Source organism: Lissotriton vulgaris, chromosome 9 (genome assembly GCF_964263255.1).
Source record: "Lissotriton vulgaris chromosome 9, aLisVul1.2, whole genome shotgun sequence".
NCBI lineage: Eukaryota > Metazoa > Chordata > Amphibia > Caudata > Salamandridae > Lissotriton > Lissotriton vulgaris.
In genome coordinates, this window is record NC_141697.1 from 763,930,777 (window position 1) to 763,958,356 (window position 27,580).

Genomic DNA, 27,580 nt, shown 5'->3' on the forward strand with positions numbered 1-27,580 from the left:
ACATGAGCCCCCTCGCTGCCATCGCATGCCAACACAACCTTAACATCATCTCCTACGCTGATGACAACCAGCTGATCCTTTCCCTCACCAACGACCCCGCCACCGCCAGCCTCCAGCCTCCAGGAAGGAATGAAAGATGTCGCGGAATGGATGAAGCTCAGCCGGCTGAAACTGAACTCAGAAAAGACGGAAGTGCTCATCCTGGGAACATCCCCCTCTACCTGGGACAACTCCTGGTGGCCCCCTGCCCTGGGCACCGCCCCCAAGCCAACGGACCATGCACGCAACCTGGGGTTCATCCTGGACTCCTCCCTCACAATGACCAAGCAAGTCAACGCAGTATCATCATCCTGCTTCAACACCCTGCGCATGCTCCGAAAGATCTTACGGTGGATTCCCAACAACACCAGGAAGACGGTCACCCAGGCCCTCGTCACCAGCCGACTAGACTACGGAAACACCCTCTACGCCAGAACCACAGCCAAACTACAGAAAAGACTGCAGCGCATACAGAACGCCTCTGCACGACTCGTACTGGACACCCCCCGCCACATCTCGCCCCAGCTGAGAGACCTGCACTGGCTCTCCGTCAGCAAGAGGATCACGTTCAGACTCCTCACCCACGTACACAAGGCTCTCCACGACATGGGACCCATATACCTCAACAACCACCTCAAGTTCTACACGCCAACCCGCCAGCTCCGCTCCGCCAGCCTCGCCCTCGTCCCACGCATTCGCAGAACCTCCGCCGGAGGAAGATCCTTCTCCTACCTGGCAGCCAAGACATGGAACTCCCTCCCCACCCACCTACGACTGACCCAGGACCATCTCTCCTTCAGGAAACAGCTCAAGACCTGGCTCTTCGAGCTGTAGCGGTTTCTCCCCCCCCCCCCCCCCCCCCAGCGCCTTGAGACCCTAGCGGGTGAGTAGCACGCTATATAAATTCCTTGATTGATTGATTGAAAGTGAGGCCACAATAGAAGAATTAGCTGTGTTGCAAGAGAGTACAGCATGTTTAGATGATGAAGGGTGTTGGATTGATTTGTCTGGAGAATAGAAATGGATGTTACCCAATGCATATTTACTCCACGTGGTTACTATGGCTCATGGTCCAGCTCTTATCAGTGCAAAATAAATTTGTAAATTAATGTCCCCGTTTGGTGTAATGATAATATTTCCAAGTCTGCAACATATTTGGTGAAAAGTTGCATGATTTCCATGGGGAACACTCCAGGAAAAGGTACCCCCCACAACATCCTGTAACTTTGCACCACCTACATTTCCCTTCGAAGTCCTCGAGATGGACTTTATTGAGCTAGAACAGTGTAACAATCTCAAGTATGCCATAGTGGTTATATGCATGTTCAGTAAATGGGTTGAGGCTTACCCCACTAAAGATAATATGGCCACCACAACTGCGATGGTGCTCATTAAAGAGTACTTCCCACAATTGGGAATGCCCAGAATTATTTGGAGTGATAACAGATCAAATTTTAATGGGAAAGTGATTAGGCTAATATATGAAGACTTGCATATTAAGCAGAAGTTCCATGCCACCAATCACCCACAGTCAGCGGGTAATGATGAGAAGTATAATGGAACATTTAAACTGAAATTGTGAAAAATTCAAGAGACGACAGGGTTGAGATGGCCAGATGCTCTTCCATTGGCTCTTTTGTCAACCAGGACTAAAGCCCATTCTAGAACTGGCTCATCAGCCTATGAAGTAGTTTTGGTCCGCCCAGCAAATGTCTGGGGTGTCCAAGACCGAAAAAAAATTCGGACATTGAATATTCTGTATTGCCAAATTATCTTGGACAACTGACAGAAAGTTTGAGTTCTATTCACCAACAGGTGCAAGACTCCTTACCTCCTAAACCAGAGGGACCTGGCCACAGCATCAAACCTGGGGACTTTATCCTGATAAAGAATTTTCAGAGGAAGAAGAATTTGGAACCAAGGTGGAAAGGTCCGGAGTAAGTTCCTCAGGCTACACAGATGGATGTAAAGATTGCTGGTCAAAAGAATTGCTATTGCTTTATGATCAGTGGGTCAAGGAGGGCATAGGAGACGTTGAATGTGAAAAGGTGCCCAGATTTGTGCTCTTTAGTGACGCAAAGCTGGTTTGGACGCAAACTGACAAAGAGAAGGACAATGTTTTGAATGAGGCTGTCCCACCAGAAATACGAGCTATCCATGAGCCTCTGTTCAGTGATCACACAGTGCCTGGAGCTGCCAGGTACAATTTATATCCTCGTCCGAGGACCACAGAGTCTGGGAAAAAGTAAGACTAGGGATGGACTGCATAAGGTTGGAAAGTACTGAGTAGCAGTACCAACGAGGGAGTGTTATCAATAAAAAGTTGCATCTGTTTTCCTCTTGTTTGAACATTAGTCAGGAAAGTATACTTTGAAAGTATACCACCTTTATCAGCGTGGGATTGACTAGGAAAGAGCTTAGGACAGAGAAAGCTCCACCTCTGGTGCTCAAGAGCACCAACTGATTCATGGACGATAGGAGCCTGTACCAGTGAGGCTCAGACGGACACTGGAAACACTCACATTTCTTGATTCTTTAAAAAAAAATGTTTCCCCTTGTTTATTATGCATCCATTTGGTATACAAGTTACTGAGGAGGATCAGCCAATTGCTCCTATAGAAAGTAGTACGATTTGGTCTTTACAAAGTAAAATTGTGTGTGTCATTGTTCTTGTAACAGTGGCAATAATAATAAGTGGGGTGTTGTAGTTTCTGGAAGGTGCACATAGTGTACCCACACTTAATGTAGATGGACACATTTCCCCAAGACTCAATAAGAGGTCTGCAACACAATGTGTTGTAGAAACGTACAGGAGATTTTTTGGAAAAGGGACCGTCTGCTATAATACCCGATCTGTCACTAGCCATTGGACTGCATATCCATTGCCACTTGTTAACTACACATACATTCGGCCACCTCAGTTTGTGGAAGTAAAGGGAATGTTCAGGATTTGTTTATCCTGGCCCATGCCTGTATCATCAAAAACCACAGGGTAAGGGTTATCCGGGCTGTGATTACAATACATTTTGTGATCATTTTTATATGTAAGCACAGAATAGAACTGTGAGAAGGACCCGGGGCTTACCAGTGAAGCGCTGGGCGGAGACACCAGAACACGGGAACCAACGTGGAAAAGGCATACGGGACTTCAATGCCCTGCTATTTTCACACAGGAACACGACCGGCGGTGTGTCCCGGAAGTGGATCCGACGTCAACAGGAAGCGGCGGCCTGGAACCAATGAAAAGGAGCAGAGGTCAAGGGGAGGAGGTCGTCGGTGGTGTGGAAGGAGAGAGGAGACGCCGAGAAGACGTGGGACGCGATACTTAGAACGCCCGAACGCTTGAAGATCCGGCAGAGCGGAGAGAAGACGCAGGACCCGATAGGCTTGACGCCGGAATACCAGGGAGCCAGGACGGAGACGAGAGCTGGTGTGAGACTGGTGGTGTCCGGAGGAGGCTGTGGAGCGCTGCAACAGGAGGAGAGTTGCGGCGGAGCCTGTGAGTAATCCTGTTCTATGAGTTACTGATAGTGGGAGGGAAGTGGGAGGTGGTATCGGGTGGGATTAGAAGCGGGAGGCAAATGCATTGATGTTATGCTTCTTTAGTGCTGCATGTCCCACTAAGACTGATATTGACCGCCTGACTTTATGCTGAACTCATTCACTACATATTCTATTGTTCTGTACTTATGGATACCTGGCTATATAACCCTATATCTGTTCCTGAACACGATATTCTGACCTCAATCCTCACTTCTCCTTCTTCATCTTCTTGAACCTCATAAAACGCTAAACACTCTTGGGCACCCAGGAAATTTAGTCCCCCCCCCCCTCGCACAAATTAAGCTGATCCTCCGGGAAGACCACCGTGGTGACAAGGAGAAGGAAAGCAAGACCGCCCCATTGCCAGCGTCACCTCCTTCCAGCTCACCTGCAGAGTCATCTGAAGAGGAGGAAGCCAAGGAACTAATCAACCATCCAACCCCAACCCCTTCTGTTCTCAATTAACCACTTACTTTAAAACCACTTCGAAAGCCTCCTTGCTTGTATATCAAACCTGCCCTCCCACAAGAACACTAGTGGGTTGGCATTACAAGGAGTTGACAGTACCCCTAGAGGCTGGTTATTACTGTGCTTGTTGCCCCATAGTGAACAGTACAGATACTTCTTTGTACATCAATTGTTCAGGGACAATACTGTATAAAAACACCCTTTCTCTAGTAAATACCAAAGATTCAAGCACTTCGGGAATAAATTCCAGAATGCTGCAGTTTATTATGAGGGGCCCATATATGCACTCCATGGTTTTTTTCTGTCCAATGGGACTTATTCCAATGTCTTTAATGATACTGTGATGTGGCTCTGGGAAGGGTACTGTTTTGGCATTCCATGTAAATATGCTCAACCTAGAACAAGATGGGTAAAAACGACAGTAAGAAAAGAATGTTAGTTTATGCAGGTTAATGCTCTCGTAATGCCAAGTATAAGTTAGCATTCACTGAGCCATTTTCTTTGTCAGACTCCATTTTGTGTGAGGTTCGAAACTAATTCCTCCCGGTTCAGAGAAATCCTTTGCTATGTTTTGTTTCTGTAACGAAGAACTGCTTGCTTATGCCAGTGCATAGTTTTCCCTAGATAAAGAAGCTCTCCCAACTGTCTGGCAATTTGATCCCAGCACAGGATGGAATGGCCTTTAGAGTGTCCTGAACTGTGCAAGATATGAGAGTAGAAACCTTTCTTTTCCTTTAGTTGTCCGGCCACATTGGTTTGGAAAATTCCACTGTGGGCGTGTTCTTAGCTATCCATGCAATTTACATAATGTATCTTTATGCTTACTGTTCCTCAGTTCCCTCTGTAGTACTCTTACGAGACTCTTACGAGACTGTTCAAATGGAGTCCCGCTCTGAGCGTATACTAATAAAAGGTTATTGGTGTATTTTCTCCACTGTTTCTCTTCACTCCAAGGGAGATTTCTTCGGGTGTCCTTGATGCCCACGGGTCTGTTGAAGAACCTTGCAAAAGAACAGACACAGACGACAAAGAAGACTTGAAGAACAGGGAGACCAGGAGCAGCAGGAGTCTTCCTTGATGCAGTCTTGGTTCACGAAGTCCAACTGCCCAGATGGTCAAAGAGTGAGGTGGTTTCAGGCTTGTCTTGTCCCATGACAAATTAGATCTCACCCACATGTAAGCCCTTAAGTACCCTAAGGAAAGGGTTGGAACAACTCAGGGGTCCCTCCCAGAGGAGGGGCTGGATTGAGGGGAGGATACTCCCATGTCCTTTGTCCAGTTTCATGCCAGAGCGGGAGCCAAGATAGTTGATTCTCGACAAGAGGAGTTTGTGGATACTGTGTACCTGAGTATTAGTTTGGTTAACACAAGTTTGAAGTCAGGTTCATATACATTTTTCTTGAACCAATTGTGTTTGTACACGACTTCCTCTTAGTGGACCTCCTGATTGAATAGGGGGACACTGCCTATGATTTGTATTTTGTAGGGTGAAAATGGAATTGTTTTATGCACTTATTTATGTGACATAATTATGCTGTTTGTGATTCCATAATTGTTTGGTAGATATAGGTTTTTCTTGGTGATTACAGATAATTGTATATATGTACATTTGATATAACATAGAATGTAATTTGTTAAAATAGTACTATCAGTTTGGAAGTACAGATTACTATAAATAAAATTAGTAATCATGACAATGACCAGTTTTGTGATCATTGTACAGTAATGTGCTAAATAAATTGTAGAATTGCCTTCTGTTAGTTAGGGAATTAATCAACCACGACTTGTATCGAACGTTTGTATTAATCCCTCCCAATCACTTTGTGCTCCTTCTTGGAGAGCGGGAGCCAAGGGCTCCCTGAACTTCTCAAACTGGAGTTTGCAAGGTGGGCACTGAATGTGCCCTTCAAAGCCGTCTGGTGGTGCTGGTTAGTGCCTCCACCCCAGCCCAACACACTAAGTTCAGTCTGGGAGATGGTCACACCTCCCTTTGATAGAAAACCCATTTTTCTACCTTCCCCTGCTCGAGCTTGACTCATCAGTAGGAGGGCAGAAATGTGTCTGTGGTCGGCAGCAGCACTAGCTTGCTGGCAAAACCTGATAGGCGGTTACTGGGAGTACAGGGGGTTCCTTATGAGCTCCCCATACATGGGATCATACTTCTAACACTGGAATCAATGTTATGGCATAGTTACAACTTTTTTGATATCAAACATGACCAGGTTCAGTGCAGCCATTATATAGTTAGACATCTCTTAATGACTGATTTCCACTATATACCTTAAAATGGCTTACAAAGCCAAGGAGAATTGACTACAGAGTTTGTAGGGGTGTCCTGCTCATGCAGTCGCACCAGCACACTTGTAACCAAGCACCCTGCCCTCAGGACTGAAGAGTCTGCAATAGAGGTGACTTATAGGTTTTAAGTGCAGTGACCTCAGATATAAGGAAACATATCTGTTGTGAGGGGTGCAAGCGCCATCCCACACGGGCTGCAATTGCAGGACTGTCGTCACAGTTTAGGTGGACTCACATGGGTGGTACAATACATGCTGCAGCCCATGGGAGACCTCTAGCATACAAATGTCTTGAGTACTCAGTACAATACATTAGTGATGTATAAGGGTACAACAATAGCCAATTGTGGATGCACCAGGGTACTCACGAAAGCCAAATTTAGGGGAAAGAGAACAGATGCTGGGTCCTGATTCGCAGGATCCCAGCAGATTAAGTCAAAACATACTGACACCAGGCAAAAAGTGGGGCTAACCATGAAAGCAGATTCTACTTTCCTACACAACTCCCCACCCCCAAAACATCAGGCCATGAGACTAACCTTGCCCAGTTGAGTCTTCATTTTCTAAGTGGAAATATCTGGAGAGTCTATCTGCATTGGTATGGTTACTTCTCAGTTCTATGTTCCACTGTGAAGTCCTTCCCCTGTATTGAAGTGAACCACATCAAATGTTTGGGGTTTTCACCCTTCATTTGTTTAAGTCATAAGAGGGGCTTATAGTCAGTCTGAACAATGAAGTGAGTGGACAATAGTAAGAGCCTCAACTTCTTCAGGGCCCAGACAACAGCAAAGGCTTCTCTCTCAATGGCTGTTCAAAGCTTCTCCCTAGGGAAGAAGCAACAACACCCACTGACCACGCATCAACGCTGTCTCCTCATCCTGCTTCAACACCCTCTGCATGCTCCGCAAGATCTACAGGTGGATCCCCAATGAAACAAGAACAACGGTCATCCAGACCCCCGTCAGCAGCAGGCTGGACTACGGAAACGCCCTCTACGCAGGTGCCTCGACCAAACTCCTGAAACAACTACAACGCATACAGAACGCCTGATCCTCTACATCCCTCGCCACAGCCACATCACATCCCACCTGGGAGACCTGCACTGGCTTCCCGTCAACACTTGACCAGCATACCTCAATAGACTCACCTTCTACACCCCGAACTGCCAGCTCCGTTCCGCTGACCTCGCCACCGTCCTCCGCATCAAAAGAGTGATCACCAGTGACAGATCGCTCCCCCACATCGCCGCCAAGACCTGGAACACCCTCCCCATCATCCTAAGACAGACTCAGGACCTACTAACCTTCAGGAGGCTTCTCAAGACCTGGCTATTCGAGCAGTAGCAGCACCCCTCCCCCCCCCAGCGCCTTGAGACCCTAACGGGTGAGTAGCGCGTTCTACAAATTTCCTGATCGATTCCTGATTGATAGGGGACAACCTTCTGCTGATAAAAGCTACTGAATATTCCTGGTCCTCTGCATTACGTTGTGACAAAACTGCATATATCCCTATCTCGGAAACCTCTGTCTAGACAATGAATGATTACGAGTAGTCGGAGCTTTGCAGAATTGGAGCGGAGCATATGGCCTGCTTCATGTCATCAAATGCCTTCTGACAGCCAACAGACCACTGAACTTTCTTAGGCATCCGTTTGGAGGTGAGATCATTAAGTGGTGTCACTATGGACCCATAACCCTTAACCGCATGCGCGCTAGCGTTATTCTGCTCGCACGCTGGGTTTTTAAAAAACGCACTTTACGTGACGAGCTGGGCTCGTCATCAGTGTGCGAGGAGGCTACGCCATGACGAGCCCAGCTCGTCATCAGCGTCGAAGGGGTTAATAAGGCTTCTGTATGACCCAGTCAGCCCCAATAAAGCTCTGACTGGAGTCTGGGTAGTGGAAGCAATCCAGTTAATGATGGTCTGAATTTTGCTCTTCAATGGTTGAACTTTGAATCCACCTACAAGGTGGCCCAAGTACACAACCTTGCTCTGCCCTATTCGGCACATTGTGGCCTTGATAGTGAGGTCTGCATTCTGCAGGGCCTCAAGTACATTTCTGAGGTGGACCTGGTGATACTCCGAGGAGGAGTTAAAGACAGCTATGTCATCTATATATGCTGCACTACTGGCTTCCAGACCTGTTAAGACATTATTCACCAGCCTCTGAAATGTGGCAAGTGCATTTTTCAAACCAAAAGGCATTACAATAAATTGATAATGCCCACTGGAGTTTGAAAATGCTGCCTTTGTCTTGGCATCCACAGTCCGATTTGCCAATAACCAGCAGTCAGGTCAAATGTACTGCGATAATTGGGAGAGGTCAGAATATCAATCAGCCCATCTGCCCTTGGAATTGCATGGGGATCAGTCTGAGTGACTGCATTGAGTCCTTTCAAGTCAACAAAAAAATCCTCATCTCACTCTTATCATCCTGGGTGTGAGGACCTCAACCGAGCATTCAATGACAAAGAACAGCACTTTCTTATACTGTATCCTAGAATAATATCCCGAAATACAGGCTTTTAAATTCATCCACTTTTCCCTCCTGCATAAGGCATATTTAACACCATCAAAACTCCATAGGATTTTCCCTATGGTTTTGCCCACCTGCCCTTGATGCCAAGCTGATGAGGCTGACTTATTTCATATGCAATGGGAATGTCCCACTTTATCGTCCTATTGGAGGGATGTTAAGAAATCACTCACGACACCTACAGGGACCACACACTGGGAAACTGTTGAACATTGCATTTTGGGACTATACCCTACGCCCAAGACCTCCAAGACTGAGGCGCTCTGTGTTGGTCTAGTGCTTCTCCTGGCTAAGCGACAGATTACATGTCATTTGAAATGCCCTACCGCACCCGCTGTGGTGGGTTGGAGAGAAGAGGTTTGTCGCTGAGGTTCAGTAGAAAGTTACACACTGCATAGACAGGAATACAGTGAGTTGCTTGAACAACCCATAGCAATGGTGTGGGATGACCTACAAGAACAATTTAAATCCCAAGAAGAGGGCACCACCTGACCTCGACATACCTGTTGGTATTTACACCCTCTTGTCCTTCCTTACCAATATTTGTACAGGATGTATGTTGACCTATATGACTGTTTTCGGATGTGGAGAGATCCCATCCACTATCTCTAAAGCTGATTGTCAAGCAGGCATGGACTCAGTATGGCAGATAATGTTGGGGGTGGGAGGGTGGTTGGTTAGTCGATAAACCTTTTTTGTTTCCTTAACTTCTTAATCCTTGCGATAGGTATGCCAACATGATTCTAAGCTTACGACACAGTTTATCACTGAGTATAGGTTTCATATGTTACTTCATATATATTCTTGGCTCCTACCATCCTGTTTGCCCTCACCATTGAGTATGACAAGATTAATTGTAACTATGTTGTGTCTAGGTTTGTCAAAATGCAATTGAATATGTTTTATTTTTTTTAAAGTATGAATATTTTAAACTTCTCTCTCTTGAGGAACACTTTTAAGACTGAGGATCAAAATTGTTCACAGGTCCCCATCCTTCTTTGGGACAAAGGAAATATTGATAATGGCATCCCAAAATCTTACCAGTGGTCCTAAGGAATTGACAAGAATCACGAAATACATTTACAGGAGACTGTGCACACTTCAATTAATAAAATATAAGAACCTATTATGCTGAAGTTGATTAATACCGCTCTTAGGGGGTAGGGGATTTACATATCTCCCACCCTAAGGTTTCGGCGTTCAGGGTGTGCGCCCCCTTGCTACCCATGTGACTTTGTTTGTGGACACCTGGGCAATGCTCACATCCTGTGGCCACTGGATTAAATGTTCTCTTGCAACTAGCCTATCAGAACCTTGGTGCTAAGACTGCGGGCACAAAACGGATAGCAGGAGCAAAAAGGTCCCTCATAAAATGGGAGCGCTTTATTTTCTTTTTTAATTTAAGGCCATGGATGGTACGCATGCTGAATGTTAACTCTTTCAAGCTTATCAGGCAATTTCGTCCAACATTACTACCTCATGAAAACTGAAGTAACTTACACTAAGCCAAAAAATCACTCCTTCTGGGAGAATTGTACTTCCGCTAAGTTTGGTGTAAATCCGTTTAGTGTTTTTGTTTGATTAGCAAAAAGTCTTGTAAATACCGGGCTGGAGCAGCTCTGGACTTCCTCCACAAATCACAAAACATTTAAAAAACTGACCAAGAAGTCGATTAAACAACAGTCGTGGGTCCAAGATAAAGCAGACTTCTCAAAAAGATCTCACGCTTGGATGATCCTGAACTCATATTCGGCACAAGCTCCCCAGATCTATCTTGGGTTGGGCTACGCCAAAACGACCAAAATGTGCTTCTTGCGGTATAGGCTAGGACTTTTACCCTGTATTCGGCATCTTATGCATTCGCAAAAAGAGAAAGCAGGCACACTATGCCAGCTATGTGGTGCAACGCAAGAAGATATGCTCCATCTGTTATGCTTCTGCGAGAAAATGCTGGAAGAGCGGAAACTCCTCTTGAAACGTCATTTCATCAGACACGGGACTCGCACACGAAGAAGGGCAGCTCTTACCTGTTTTTCATCTCAGGACCCTCAGCAGAGCTGTAGCCTTTTAAAATTTCTAAAGGCAGTGGAAAAAAAATGCCCGGACTTGATTCCTGAACTGGTTTAAAACCAAACAAAAAAGTTAAAAATAAGAAACTGATTTTTTTAACACAGTATTTAGATTACTGTCAAAAACTATTGTGCGATACATGAAAGGCTAAATATGTTTACAACCAGGATGTATAGTATCGTTCAAGTCAGGTTGGTTTTATAACACATCTGTTTTATACTGCGTTTTATCTTTGTGTTTTTTATATTTTGTAACTGCACTGCATTGGTTTTAATTACTGTGCAAATAAACTTAAACTAATTGAATGTGTGTGCAAAATTTCTTATGGCCGCTAAAATGGTGAAACCCATCTTTTCAAAACCTTTTTCTTAACTATTTTAATCCTTTGCAATGTCTGCATCCTGTAATGTTGGCCACTGATGAAAATGTTTTCTTGCAGCTAGCCAATCAGAACCATAACTGGACAGTGTTGACTGCACTATATGAAGCATCTTATAATGTATGAGGTCTCACAACTCCATGCTCATGTGCGTGGGGTCCTACTCCTCAATCCACCCCACCCTTTACCCACTCCTGGTTCATAACTATTGTGTTGAAAGGAAACATCAAACAAGCAGTGTCCAAATGTCTGTACTTCTGTGAATTTTTGAGTTTTTAATCTATGATTGCCTTGCCATCAATGCTCATACCAGTGTGAATGCAAGCATTAAAAAAGTTCTAAAGTTCGACAACTAAGAAAGTGGCAGCTGTTTCATTTGGAACCTGTGCATGAAAGTATGCATATTACACAGTGTCTTTCGTTAGAGAGGTGCCACGAGAATGTTAGCGCGGCTAATGTTTTCTAGATGTTACATTTGCAGTTGCTTTAATCAATATGGGATGTGAAGGGACAATACTTTAGAAGAATACTTACAAGAAAAGAGAGGAATCAACAGGCAGTGAAAGTTAAGCAGAGAAGTCAAGGAGAAGGGGGAGAAAGGGTGAGCAAGATAATACGAATGAATGGCAGAAACAAAGGAATACTCCCAGCAGGAGAGACTCCCTCAACTTGGGGCATGCAACATTTCCCAAGTTTCTGGGACTGTGTTTTTCAGTCGAGAAAGACATTTTATTGCCTAGGTTCCAAGGACTAAGATAGCTCTTGTTATATCCAGGAGCTGGATTTTAGGATTCACTTTTAAGTCCGCAGTGGCCTCCAATCCCACCCCACAATTTAAGCATATTTCATTACTTGTAGAACCTTTTCTAAGTCATCAGGACACTTACTTTGGCCAAGAACAGAACATCAACAGTAAATCCTTGGAAGTACGAAAATTGGCAAAACAGGGAAAGCAAAACGTTGTAAATATCTAGAATTGGATTTTAAGGACTCTCTTTTGAATGCTTTTCATTTAAATGGACAGGCAACAGATTTCACACAGCTTCATGCTGAAAGGTAAAGCATTGGTAAGTGCAAAGATATTACATCTGTCATTGGCAATGCCGAAAGGGGTTCACAGCATTTCTGAATGCAAACTGAGATGGTTGTGAAAGTTCAAATAACTATTGTACATTTTAGGGAAATAGGTTAGCCTGAGCAGAGGAAAGGTGGTTGGTAAACTAAGATAAATAAAATCCATCTCTCGTAATTAGAACCAAACGTGACCTGGCCCTCTCTCTGATATCCATTTGTCAGTATAATGTAATGTGAACATTACTTGTGTTTCAAATATCTCTAAAACACTGAAAGAAAATAATCCACTAAGAACACACTTGAATGATTACATAAAATATCATAGGAGTTTAAAATGGAGCAGAGAAGTATACTCACACCAATAAATGGAATGAACTTCTGATAAGAGTCCTCATCTTGGCTGTTGGAAGACAAACACAGGAGCAGTTAACTGGGAAATGAGTTCTCTCTAAAATTCATTTCATCTGCTTGTCATATATGTAGTGAATAACTCAAAGCCATATATAACTCATTGACACTACTTAATTTTTAACCCCTTAAGTACTGACGCTTCCTTCCCCCATCCTCAGTACTGAGCCCTTTTAATTATTTCGGCTGGTTTGCCCTTAAACTTTCAAAAACATTTTTCCACCAAAGTTATCCAGGTCAAATTTGATTCCATTTTATCCCACATTTTGGGACTCTAACTGTCCCCAAATATTCTGGATTTCCCTGTAGGGATGCAAAAATATCCTCAAAAAGGTGCATATTTTTGAAATATGGGGAAATGTGCTGACCAAAAAAGTGTGTGTTTGTTCCTAAAAATGGCATATCGAGAAGACCCGGTTACTGTTTAGAAGAAGGAGGACCCTTCAAGGAGGAATCTGAAGAAACTCTTTGGAAGACAGAAGGGTAGAAAGCCACCCCACGCGTGGATGCATCAGGTACCAGGTTCTCGATTGACTTCCACTGGGGACGAGGCTGTATTTTCAGTCTGTACACGCTATACAATTCTGAAAAGTTATGAAAATCTATATTCAGCAATGAGTCATTTGTGTAGCTCACTCAGGATTTTGTCAAATAAACTAATTGTTCAAAACAGTTGTTAAAAATAGAAGTACAAGACCATATTTTCTACTTTAAATATTTGCGCTGAAGGCCGATCTATAAGAGTAAAAGACTATGTCCGTCAGACCCTTTCACAGAAATATATAGCATTTCTTCAGTTGTCCAAAAGTAGTAATACAGGGCGATCAACTGAACTGCAGTTTAGATTGATTTCTCACTATACTGTATTTTGATAATGCATCAATTCCTAATGGAAAATCTAATCAAAAAAATGGTATGAAGGAAAACTGTGATTTTTGAAATAGTGCCCAAGAATTTGAGTTCAGGAATAGCAGTTAGTCATACCCTTATGAATTTGGATTTGCCCACAACATCAAGTGATTCTGGGTTAGCTTTACAATATGTGTTCCTTTGTGAAAACTGACTTACATCTGGAAGCTAAAAATGTACCGGAATTTAAAAAGTAACAAACATCCTGCAAGTCTGCGTTCACTGCTATATGGCAATGAAATTTTGGTAGTGAAAGACATCCACATTTTTGAAATAATCAAATTGAGGAGAAGTGTGGCTCAATGGTTAGAGCGGCAGACCCTGATGCAGAGGTCTAGCCCGAGACCAGGGTTCAATTCCCCGCCTCGGCGGTTCTTGGGCTCAAAATTCCACGGACCTGATAATTCTCGCCTCGGTGCCGATTCCAATCATGGAGTCCCACACTGCAACTCTGGGCAATAGCTTGCCTAATCTCCACAACAGCCCCCACAACGCTAAGGATGCCTGGCCTCCCGCTTGGGGGTGCCCAGGAGTGGACGCCTCACAGGGAAAGCCAGGATGGGTTCCACAGCGGTATTCGTACAAGCGCCTTGAGTCCCTTGCGGGTGAGTAGTGCGCTATACAAGTATCAATTTACATTTAATAGCTGGAAGTTGTGGATGGGTTTGTCAAGGGGGGCAGCTAATTTATCACGGTGACTAATCCTCGGTCTTTTAGAACAAACTACTTACCTTCAGTAACGCTTTATCTGGTTGAGACTAACTAGCCGCAGATTACTCACCTTCTAATATTCCCTGGATTCTGACTGGATGAAAACATTTTTTTTTAGCAATCCCCTTAGTGCACCGGTAGGTGGCACTATGTGGTAGCGTTGGCATTGTCTGCATTGGAAGTGATGAGCATGGTGCATATATAGGTGCCACTCCAGCAAGCTGACCCCCGTTCTTGACTATTTTTCTTGCACCAGAAGCACAGAGCCAAGCTGAGGAGGAATGACTAGTATGCCTGCGAGGTCCAAAAGGACAGCTGAATGTGAGAAGACAGTTCGCAGAAAAGGGAGGATAGTAGGGTCGATAAGGAATTTGCAGCTTGATAGAGTCTCTATAAGCTTAAGTGTTACCGAAGGTAAGTAATTTGTTCATCTGATAGAGGCTTCTAGCCGCAGACTCCTTACCTTAGAATAGATACCAAAGCAATCTCTCCTCGGAGGTGGGTTTCCTGACTGTTTTAAACTAAGAAGTTCTGGAGGACCGAACTGACAAAATGCCCATATTGCAGGACCTGACTGTTAAGGCAGTAGTGTTTGGCAAACATGTGCAGTGATGCCCATATATCTGCCTGACAGATTTCTAGGACTGAGACTCCTCTAGCCAACACAGTGGTCACAGCTGTAGCTCTGGTGGAGTGGGCTCTTAAGCCCTCAGGAGCTGTTTCTTGGCCATTGCGTAGCAGATCTTAATACAGATGATGATCCTTTGCAAGATTGTTCTCTTCTGAATTGTTTTCCCTACACTTAAAGCCTATAAGTCCCCCCTATAGCAGGCCTTCCAGTCCTGAGGGCAGAGTGCTTGGTTATAAGTGTGAGAGTGCCCACACATGAGCAGGACACCCCTAAAAACCCCAGAGTCGATTCTCTAGGTTTTGTAAGTGCGGCCAGCTAATCTGATACATATAGTGGACATTAGCCATTACGAGATGTCTAACTATATAGTGGCTCCACTGAACTCAGTCATGTTTGGTATCAAACATGTTGGAATCATACCCAAACACCGATTCCAGTGTTGGTATTATGATCACATGTACTTGGGGCTCCTTTGGGGTAGCCCCCTGTACCCCAGTTATAGCCTTTCAGGGTCTGACAGCAAGCTGGTGCTGCTGCCAACCACAGACAGATGTTTGCCTTCCTGTTGCTGAGCCAAGCCCGAGCAGGGGAATGTAGAACAATAGGTTTGTTGTTTCAGGTAGGTGTGACTACCTACCCTGACAGGACTTAGTGCATTGGGTTGGGGAGGGTGCGCTTGCCAGCACCATCATATTGCTTTTAAGGGCACATTTGGTGCCCTCCTTGCATACTCCAGTTTGAACCAGTTCAGGGAGCCTTTGGCTCCTGCTCTGGCATGAAAATGGACAAAGGAGATGGGAGTATCCTCCCCTCTGTCCAGCCCCTCCGCTGGGAAGGACCCCTGAGTCATTCTAACCCCTTTCCTAGAGTACTGAAGGGCTTACCTGTAGATGGGTCCTGAGATTCGTCGTGGGCAAGACTCAAGCCTGAAACCACCTCCCTCTTTGACCTTCTAGACACTTAGACTTTGCTCAACTTCGCCTGGAACCAAGACTGCATCAAGAAAGACTCCTGCTGCTCCTCACCTCACTGTTCTGCAAGTCTTCTTTGTCTGTGTCTGTGCTTCTTCCAGGATCTTCAACAGACCTGTGGGTATCAGGGACGCCCAAAGTAATCTCCCTCGGACTGAAGCAGTCGTCCCCCTGCAGCTACAGGCACCATAACAAAGTTGACCGGTCTTCTCCTCCTGACGTCACACGGACTTCAAAACGCTCAGCAATACAGCTGGTGGTTCTGCAACTCTCTAAAGGCCTGATCTGTCCTCTCTGCAATTGTGAGTCCAGTATCCTTCGTTGGAACTGCTGGGACCAAACCTTTATGCACCGGGTTGACTTGCAGTTGCCAAGGCTTGTTGGATCTGCACTCCAGAGGTCTTCGGACTACAAGAAGCTCCAGCATCTCTTCCTGCCAAGTACAGCATCTTCACTGCATCCTCTACACCGTGGGCCTTCGTTCTTGGTGAGCTGCTCAAGGTCCTCTTGCGACTACCTTTGGCCTGCTGGTCCTCTTGAGTGTCTTCTTCTGCTTCAGTATTCTCCCATGTTTGCTCAGGGCCTGCTCTGACTTCCCTGCTTGTGGTACTGGTCACCTCAGAGTGGCATAGACACTGTCCCCTCTGCTTACAGGCTCTTCACTTCAAAAATCCACACTTGGATTCCACCTGACTCTTGCACAGTCTTCTCCAGCAGCATCTTTCCTGAAGTCCTCCATTGTGATTTACAGCTGTGTCCGTCACTTCGCACCTATGCAACCAGCTTCCCTGGTGTAAGTATCCGGATTCCTGGGGTACCCACGGGTTGAATGACTCTCCAACCTTCTGTCTTCTACAGGGTTCCTTCAGGGTTCACTGGGAAGGGCCCTTCTCCTTTTCCTGTTGACTTCTATTGAACATGCGGCTGTGTTTCTACTCTGTACACAGCCTCCATGGGGTTCCTGGGTACTTACCTTGGGTGGGTCCTGGTGTATACAGATCCTCTGAGTCTCCTGCTCCAAGTCCCGCCCTTGATCGCATTCCAATTTTTTAAGTATATAGTTTGGTCTCCCCCTGGATACCACTGTATTTTGTGCTTACTTACCTATTGTAATTGAAGTGTTGTTGTGTATTAGTATTTATATCTCCGAGTAGGAGATATATCAATGTGTTAGTGAGTGTTTTGTAATAAATCAACATTTTTATATATACACTGTGTTGTTCTTTTTCCATTTAACCTACATTACATGCATAAACTGGTAAAACTAGCTGCTTAACACTCATTCACGATAAGCCTGAAGGCTACTCTCCACAGCTATCACTTTGAGAGCTTTCAAAAGGTTATCAAAGACCACAAAAATAGCCATAAGGGTTTTCTGGATTAGTGCGAGATGCTTCACTTAAATAAATGGGCAACATATACGAAGCCAGCCTCCTACAGTCCAGAAAAGCACAGATGGAAGGGAGCGTCTGAGAATGAGTCGGGTAGGACTTCGGCACATTTATAAAGAACCCCCTCGAATGCAGGAGATCCGCTGTAGACCATAGGTGGGAAACGACAGCCTGGTAGAAAGGCATCTGCAACAGTCAGTCATCGAGCTAGGGGAAGACTTATACCCTTAACCTGCACATATGAGCTGCAACCAAGGCAATCACCTTGGTGAACACACGAGGGGTGCTGGTAAAGCCAAATGGAAACACAGTGAATTAAAGGTGCTCGTGGCCTACCTTCAACCAGGCAGGATTGGGATGTGAAAATTACGCACCTGAGCCAAAGTAACCATCTTGAATTCTTCCATTTTAGGTCTCGCCTAGGCAGCGCGCATGCGCTGCTCTAGGAGGACCTTTAGCCATCGGTCTTCACTTTTCAAGCACTGCACTCGTGCTTGTGGCGGCATCCACCTTGCGGGAGCGAGCAGCGGCGCGCCACAAGCACGAGTGCAGTGCTTGAAAAGTGAAGACTGCTCTCCCAAGCGCGCACGCGTAAACCACTCGCGGGCTCACCTCCTGCTTCCCCTCTCTCTCACAACCTCTCCGCTTCAAGGCACTATGCTTCATGTTTCATGAAGTGCAGAGGCCATGAAGCGGGTGCCGTGTTGCTAAAAGAAAGGCACGTGACAGCTTCCTCTGACTTTAAAACAGGGCTTTGATTCTTGTTTTTTATTACCTTAGTTTACTTCACTTGCAGGAAATGTTCTAATCGCCGGAACAGGTTTCAGGAGCGAGTGAGATATGGCTTCTTTTGCTGTGTGCTTACTGTAACAAGAAAATCCTTTAACATCTTGGTGCGGTGGTGGCATTAAGGTTTTGGACTCAACAGATTCGATCTAGTCATGCGAGTTAAAATTGTGATGTATTTTATTGACCTTTCCTTACCAATAATAGCTTTGCTTTTCCCATTAACGTATTTTAAGGCTAACATTTTGATTCTTTGCTTTGAAATGTTTTGTGATATGTTGGTTAGTGGGGAAAATGTTTCCCCGTGAGCTTAATCTTTGTATTTTAACGTTGGCTATGACCAGTAAAAATATAGTGTAGTATAAATTATGGTGAGAGGAACATAATTTACTAACTCAAACGACTGCTTCCGACCTGTAGTGTAGCTTGCACTGCTGATTCAGTCTTGCTAAATTCCTAGATATGTTTTGCGGTTCCTAAAATGTTCCTAGACTTTGTTCTTGTCACATGCAAGTCAATTCCACGTCAATCTAAAAGTTAATGTCTTGCGTTCCTAGTGAATTTTACTTGCCATTTGAACGTAGGTCCCAAAATCCTAATGAAAGCACAGACTTTATTTTGGAGAAAGTATATAAGACCTGCGTTAATGTTTTACATATTTTATTAAACAGTTTGCATGCATCTACAAACATGTGAACTAAATTAGAGTCTGAAACTATCCAACAGGCCAATCAACTGTGTACCTTTCAACTTTGTCATACTGTTATAGGTTATTACTGTTGTAAGTTTATTTCTGTATAAAACCTAAGTTTAAAAAAATATATATATTTTGACTAGCTAAAGTTTAGGTTATTAGAAAACCTCTTCAACACCACCCAAGTTAAATCCAAGTCTTTTATGCATCCACCAGTTTAACACAGAAGCACAAAATCATGTCATATGCACAGACTCAGTCCTTGGACAAACACTGCCTCGTTCACGCATGTAGCCTGACACCCATGCACTGCTTGCATCAGGGAGCAGATAGAATTGGGTGAAAGAAGTATTCTTCCTTCCAAATACAATTTGGTTGTGCAATCCAGGATCCTGCCCCAATCATCTTTCTAAAGCCGTATGCTTTGTTAGGATATCAAACATTTTCCCCAGCCTGGAGTACGGATTCCACTGTATTCCTGTGTTCAGCAGGATGTCGTGATGATACTCACACTAGTCACGAATCTCAATTTTGGCTGTTGGCACAGTGGTGTTATTGGCACTTACTACAAAATCTTGCATAGGTATTTCAAGAAGAGGGATTCCCTTGCAGAGAAGAGGCTCTCCACATCTTGTATTCGTCACAAGCCGCTTTCAGTTTTCTTGTTTAAGGGGACATCTATTCCATACACCACTGCTTTGGCCTTCAGAGTAGCTACGGTATACATATTCTTTTGTGCAAATAACAGCTAGGCTCAGCTGAGGAAAGGCCCTGCTAGTTCTTTGCTGTCTGAGAAGGTTGTGCCTCCTCCCAGCTGCCTGGCCAGTTCTGCTTGTTCCTGTTCTCGTACATACTTGCCAGGAGCACATAATCATGGTCTTCTCTGCCAACTCTTGCTGTTCACCACCAGCAAGATACTGTCTGTGTGGTGCGGCGGCAGAAACAACGGGCGCAGCGAGAACCCCTTTCAAGATACGCAGCCGATGGAGACCCTAGGTCGGTCCAGAACTCACCACCACCAAGGAGTTTGGTTTGGCGCCTTGTGTGTGCACTAAAGAGGATGGAGAGATGGCAGCCTTTATATTGTAGCAGTAGTGAAATGCATGCAGTCTGCTCAGTTGTACAGGCCACAGAGCATACCTGCTCTTTGTGTTTGGGGCATATAATATTATGGGCATGGGAGTTAGGAGGCGCATTCATTACTGCACTTGTGTATTGGAGGTGCATGCATGGCATGTGTGACAGGATGCAGTAGGTGCTATCGTTTGTGAATGCGCAGGGCAGTCTCTTACATAAGACAATGCAACATCAGTTTACTAAAAAGCATTGGCATAACCAATAGGTCTCGCCTTTGGGACCTTATAAGTGTTTAGTTATCCAGCACAATATCCTTGGTGCAACAACATCAAGTGTTGCATGGCTAAACACTTATAAGGTCTCAAAGGCGAGACCTATTGGCTATGCGAATGCTTGTTGAAGAGATCGACGGTCCAAAAGTTCAAAATGGGCAGCAACCTTTTTTTCTTTTTCGGTATCAGAAAGATGGAGTAGCAACCACAGCCTACTTCTGAAATTGGAACCCTTTCTATAGTTTTCTTGGCCAGGAGAGCTGTAACTTCATCTCGGATCAATGCTAGATGATCCTCCGCCAGTCATTCTTGAGTTGGCGGTAAAAGAGGAAGAAAAGTATGAAAGGCAAGAGAATAGCCTTCCTCAATGATCTGCAAGGCCCATTTGTCTGATGTTATAGACCTCCAGCGGAGAAGAGGGTGTTGAATTCTACCTCCGACTGGAGTAACATGCCTTGCATTACCAAACTAGGAATGCTTGGAGGCTGCAGCTGCCGAGCACTGGGTAGTAAACGACTTCTGGCTACCATTCGAAGGTCGGAATGAACCATGTCCATGTCATCGCACAATTAGGGGAGTCTGCACAGGACAGTGGCTGGGATATGCCGGATGCATTAAAAACCCCTTCCATTGCCACAAAAGGTGCAAAAGTTAGAATGGCCATGAGGTGAAAAAGAGAGGCCCAAGGATCTGGCCATAGCCCGAGATTAATTGAAGCGTTCCAAGGCTGAGTCCGCTTTCTCACCAAAAAGACGAGTTCTGTCAAAGGGCATGTCTATGAGGTTAGTTTTGAGATCACCCAAGAAGCCAGATGTTCTCAGCCATGCGTGGTGCTGTTAGGCCATCGTTGACTAAACCACTCTGCCCAGCGAGTCAGTCATGTCTGAGCCACACCTAATGGTGTGCTGCATTTCTCCAATCCTTCACTGCTTGGGAAACCATGGCTGGGTTTCCTCTGGGACCTGTGGCAGCACTTGCGCAACCATTCCCTAAAGGGTGTGTGAGAAATGGCCCAATAAGCAGGCAGTATTCATCAACCGCAATCTTCCCAAGTGCGCCCAGCCTCTTGGATTCCCTATCTGGAGGAGCGCAAGGAAATGCACCATGGAACTTAGAAGCCTAAACCACCAATCTCTAAGAGGTGGGGTGTTGGCTGAGGAACATTTGATCGCCCAGAGCAGGGTGATGGTGGCATGCAATTGTCTTGTTCAAAGGAGCCCCTGTGTTAGGCTTGGACACGTGCCTAGAAGGACATCTCTTAGTGCTTCATTAGAGGGCAATTGGGTTCGGATGTGAAAGCCCAAGGTTGAAGCACTTCGGTCATAAGATTAGTCCTGACCTGCACAAGGGCAGCTCCAGGCCAAGGACCCCTGCTACCCTCCTCACCATCATGGCATTAGATTACCCCTCCACCATAGCCACACTAGGTGGAGAAAGTATACCAGTATCTGGAGATGTTTCCAGTCCAATGACCTCCACATGACCCTCACACCAGTCCAATTGTTCCGCAGGAATATCTAGTTGTTGCTCTAAAAGGACCATGGACCCCTCCAAATCCTCACCTATGCCTTAAACTACTTAAAAATACACAGGCAATGACATAGAACCTCTGGGCTCTCACGGCGCTGAAGTCGACATAGAGCGACGTCGATCCGACTCGGAGTCATCGGGTATCAGCAGGATGCTATTGGTATCGACTTCAGCTTTAAAGTCTGGGAAGATTGTGGTGGCATGACCAGTGTAGACCAGGAATCAGATCCAAGAGATCTCAATAGCGCAGTGGCCCGAGACGATGGTGTAGATCTTTGTGGTCTCTTCCAACTCTGCGGGGCACGAAAGCCCCCCGGAGGGTTGGGCCCCTCAAAAACGCAGCGCATGGCCTCATAAAATTCCTTCATTAGAGCGGGGGTCGCCCCGGCTCCCGGAAATGGTGGGAGACGCTGAGTCGACCTGGCTCCAAGTATGCAGAACCGTGCCAGGAGTTTCAATGCTCCTTACCTGTCTTGTCGACGGACGACAGACTAGTTGAAGTTAAAGTCCATTTAGACTTCTTCTTTTTGTGCCTCTCTCCCGAGTGTCCTGAGGACCTAGAGTAAAAAGAACAGGACTTGGGGCTCCTGGAGTGGTCCCGCAAATTTATTTTCATTGAACGGGACAGGGATCTCCAAGGAGTTGCGCTTAATGGTGTTGACTGGTGGGCCGCAAGTAGCTTCAAAGATGGCTCCTCCGAGGCCTTCGGGGCCGTGGCCTGGAAATCCAAGCACTACTTTGTGTCGTGGTTGGGCTCAAGGCATCACAAGCAGAAGAGGTGGAAGTTAGTAACCAATATGGAGCAGTGACAGGCACCACATGGTTTGAACCATGTACGTCTAGATGGCCTCCTCGACACAAGAAAAAAGATTATTGACAAAATGTCAATAAAGACTGTCAAAAAAGACAGAGGGGTAGCTCTTCTCCAGATCAGGAATTAACTGGTGTGGAAAGAAAAGATCGGACGTCCACGCGCCTGGGGGGCACCTACATGGGTGACCCCTATTTCATACCCGACGCGAATGGCGCTGCGGCCACACAGAGCCGAACTGATCCACCCGACGGAGCAAAAGGGTACTGCTCACGCAAAAGTTTCCGGATCCTCCCTGACGCCTGGGACTTCAAAGGTGAGGCATCTGCAGCTAGAAGTCTTTATCAGAATTCTTTGGCATGATCAATATAGAACAATAACGCTCTTTTTGGATCGAGGCAGTGGAGTTTTTCTTCTTTAGAAAGGTGTAGTAAGCTGGCTTTGTATATACCATACCAAAATGAGGTATGGTGTGCACAGAGTTTGCAGGACGAGTCGTGGAAGCTTGCAAAGTTCAAAGACGGGCTGGCAGGGCTGTATGTCGACTCTCTCTGGGGAGGGGCAATATCCCCAAACCTATTGGTTACAGTCCTCAAAAACAATATGGAGGATTCTGAAAGGAGGGGTCACTTCAGCCCAGGGGACCTTAGGGGTGGCCCTGGCTAACATGGGACACTCCTCTCTCGCTTACTAATTTTCCCACTGACCTACTCGCCAAAAATGGGGCCTGGTCAGTGGTGCGGGCATCTCCATTAGCTGGAGAGACCCTGGTCAGCATAAGAAAGGATGGGAAGCTTTTGAGGCTCACAGCCGTTCTATGCTGTTCCTGCTTGGGGTTTGGTGTGAAGCACCTCTACCCAAAGCAGGCTCGGTTTCTGACCCACTAGAGCAAAAGGCTCCCACCTCACGTGGTCAGAAACATTTATAGAGGCTGCAGGCTGGAGGGGACCAGTCAGGTACACACTAGCGAGTTGATAGGATTTCAGGAGGCACCTCTGAGTGCATTTCTTAATAAATCTAACACTGGCATCAATATGGGTATATTAAGCTGAGATGTTTGGCACCAAACATCTTGGAATTCGGTGAAGCCATCATGGAGCTGTGGAACTTGTAGTGACAAGCTCCCAGCCCATGTACTCAGTATGGCTTCACTGTGAACTTATAATGTCTAAGAATGGACTTAAACATTATAGGGAAATATCTGCTCACGCAGTTATGCCCTCACACGAGGGATAGTACACCCTGCCTTAGGGCTGTAAGACCTGCTGTAGGGGTGACATACCTATGCCTTCTGGAGTGCTGGTAAGCCTGGCACACAGGGATCTGTGCCAGGTGTACTCTTCACTTTTATTTGCACCAAAACACGCAGACTGCAGTGGCAGTATGAGTGTGTTTGGTGAGGGATCTCTTAGGGTGGCACAATACATGCTGCAGCCCTGAGAGACCCTCTTTGTGGTCACAAAGCCCTTGGTACCTCTGATACCTTTTACAAGGATATGTAAGTCAGGGGTGTGCCAATTGTGGAAACAATGGAACAGTTTAGGGAAAGAAGACAGGCACTGGGAACCTGATTAAAAGGAATCCAGTGCACACTCAGTCAAAAATGAATCAGAATCTGGCAAAATGTGGGGGTAACCATGCCAAAAAGGGTACTTTCCTACATCCAGTGTCTACCTGAAGCTCAACTCAAACAATACAGAATTCCTGTTATTTGCCAAGAACAACAAACAAGAAACTGTACAAACCAGGCTTAATGACATGAACGTTCATACTTTTGAACCTCAACTTACACCAAATAACAAGTCACTAGGTTTCACCATGGAGATCAAACTTCCCTAAAGGAACACTCCCCGAAAAAACTAACATGGCTTGGTGCCAGCTCTCTTCCATTTCAGAATATCTGTTCAAGCCACTATATTCTTGTTTGAGGGTAACGCCCTGCTTCATGGACTTCCACAATTGATACTACCAACCTTTGAAGGCATCATACACATCACAGCACATTCTAATCCAGGACCTGAAAAAATATGATAACATCACCCTCTTCCTTAAGAAAGTCCATTGGCTCCCCTTGCCAGTCCACACCATCTTCAAAACCAGCTGCATCACTTATAAAGCTATCGCAACCATCAAAACCCCTTCCCTTGCTGACAAGCTCACCATCTCTGGAAGTTCTCAGCACACCTGAAAAAAAGAACCCACAAGACTGCAGACTAAGAAATACAAAAAACAAAACAAAACAGCAGGCATTTTCCATCTATGCACCCAGGATCTGTAACAACATCCCCATATCCATCAGGACCACCCTAACCACTTCTTCAATTTAGACGAGGGTTGAAGACTCACCTCTTTAAAGAACACTTCCTCACAATGCATTAACTACTCTTAACCTCTCCTATCACATGTTGACTTTATGCTTGCCTTTCTTTCTGTATAGGGCTCAGCTGCCTTTAGGCTAGGTTCCCACTATAGAAACACAATATACACACATGATGGTAATAACAGCCATGAATCTTTAAGTAGTGTTTTCCAAACCCTGCAGGAAGATGGAGTGAAGGTAACGGACTACTCTTCTAACTCTGTTAATTGGGTTCAGTGATTGTGCATGAAATAGAGTAGCCAGAAAGAGGGAATATACATGGGTAACCTAAAGCTTTTCGTTTATCAAGAGGGCATGTACTGGCTGCCAATAACGAATTTAGAATGAATAAGCACTCAGTGTGCTATAGAGGTATGCTCTACAACATTGTAGCCATAGAGCAGATGATTGCCACAAACCATGTAGCTTACGGTTATATGGGAAATTCAGAGCGACCCTACTAGTTTGTCATTAATCAAGCTATAACCATACTCAGAATATACTGGTTTATCCACTTGCAGATCAGATCAACATCAGACAGCACTGAAAATCTGTTTGCTAAATGCATAGTCTAACCACAAGTGATCGACCAATGGACTGCATTTACTTACAATTTATGCTTGCAAGTTAGCATGGCCTCAGCTATAGGCAGTTGGTGTGTGAAGCAGGCTCCATTTATGTACTGCATGATTCGACCAGTCACATCAAACGGTTCTGGAAAACAATAGTAAATAGGTTAGAAAAATAGGTGTACAGCATACATTGCACTACCTGGAAGCATGGATGATTTATACTTATTTAATTGTTCAACATTCTTATGTACCACACTGGCACTTAGAAACTGTTCATCCAAACATAGAACCAATACTTGTAACAGTCTAACACATTTTTCAACAAGCAAACCACCCAGCCACAAGTAAGAAATGGCATGGTGAACATTTACAGTGTCTAACAAGAAATTAAGTGGCGTCTGTATACGTATAACACCAACAGACACTCACACACTTTTGGGGTTTCAACACGGTTTGGAGTACACTGCTGAGCCATATGGTTGTGAAAAAGTTCCCATTATCTATTCCGCCTGTGCAAGGTACTTATGGGCTATTCGCCTGGTCTCGTCTTATGTTTAATCGTGAGCAACAAGCCATTTTCAGCAACAGCACAGAAGGGTGTCCCTGCATAAATAAGGGGTCGCACATAATCTAAGTAGGGTGAATATAATGTCTAGGATTAATATCCAGGACAGACATTTTATATTGTAAAATACCCCTCAAAAAGGAATGCTACATTTCTATTGGCTGTGCATCATTTACAGTTTGTTCCCTTTTTTTAAAATTTGTTTTTTATTATTAGTATACGTCCCCCACACTCAATCACGAGGCCTGTAGTTTAATATGACTCCGGTAAATGTGCAGTTTGATATATGTAGACAGCTAGGTCGCATTAATTGTTTTAGAAAAAATGCTGCTTCTTGTGATTGTCTAATTATCCTTATAATGGTTGTGTTAATTGAAGTGACTTTTTTTATTGATCGTCGTGTGGTGCAAAAGAATTTTAGACAAATGACAGACTTTTTTTTCTCTCTTAAATTGTAGTGGAAGTAGTTAAAGAAAAATTGGGGTGCACGGATGCTTGTTTTGTTCCTGTAGGTTTTAACCAATCCAAACAAGGGACTTGAAAGCAGGGAGGGCCAGAGCACCCTGCGACTGCTCTGTTGTGCCGTATTGCCGCCGTGAGCCGTGACCCCGTGACCCCGTGACCCGACGTGTGACGTGACGTGCGCTTCAGAGCGCGAGGAGCGCGAAGGGAGCCGATTTTGAAGTTGCTGGAGCCGAGCGGTGCGAGAAATATAAAAATAATTAACTATACGAACCTCACGAACACAATTTTACTCCCCAAAGAGGTGCGAGGAGTGAGTGGGGGAGCGAGGCATCCAGTGCCTGTGGGACCCGTGTGTCCAGGCTGTGCACCAGCCCTCGCCCCCACCCTCGGAGGATTGATCCCAGAGCCCTGGCCCAAAGAGGTGCGAGGAGTAAGTGGAGTGGGGGAGCAAGGCATCCAGTGCCTGTGGGACCCGTGTGTCCAGGCTGTGCTCCAGCCCTCGCCCCCACCCTCGGAGGATTGATCCCAGAGCCCTGACCCAAAGAGGTGCGAGGTGTAAGTGGAGTGGGGGAGTGAGGCATCCAGTGCCTGTGGGACCTGTGTGTCCAGGCTGTGCTCCAGCCCTCGCCCCCACCCTCGGAGGATCGATCCCAGTGCCCCGGGCCAAAACCGGGTGGCCAGTAGTGGAAAATTAAGCCCCACAAACCCGAGCTTGCTACCTCCTCCGTAGGTGAGGACGTGATAAAAAAAAAAAAAAAAAAAAAAAAAACTTGGACTACTTGGCAGAATAATCTGCTTAGCCCAGATATATATTATCTTAAAGAAAAAGTAGAGAAAGCCACGGGTCACGAGCGCAAGGGCAAGGCACAACAGAGGTAAGTGGAAAGAATTTTCATTTATTCAATTAAATTGTTTTTTAAATTGAAGCACGAAAGGGAAGTGATTAAGGATTAAAATGGCCCCAAGAAGAAATAAGAGCACACTAGGAACATCTAGGAAAGCAAAGCCTAGCAGCGAAAATA

The 27,580-nt window shown here is 45.3% G+C and overlaps 1 protein-coding gene across 1 annotated transcript in view; it reads right to left on the minus strand.

Annotated features, from left to right (window-relative positions):
- Positions 1-27,580, minus strand: part of PACS1 (phosphofurin acidic cluster sorting protein 1) — a 1,518,728-nt gene that overhangs the window by 237,294 nt on the left and 1,253,854 nt on the right. The window contains exons 18-19 of the mRNA XM_086938495.1: positions 25,568-25,670; positions 12,764-12,806 (exon numbers count right to left, since the gene is read on the minus strand). Of these exons, the coding sequence (XP_086794621.1) occupies positions 12,764-12,806; positions 25,568-25,670 (146 nt within the window). The remainder of the gene's footprint in view (positions 1-12,763; positions 12,807-25,567; positions 25,671-27,580) is intronic.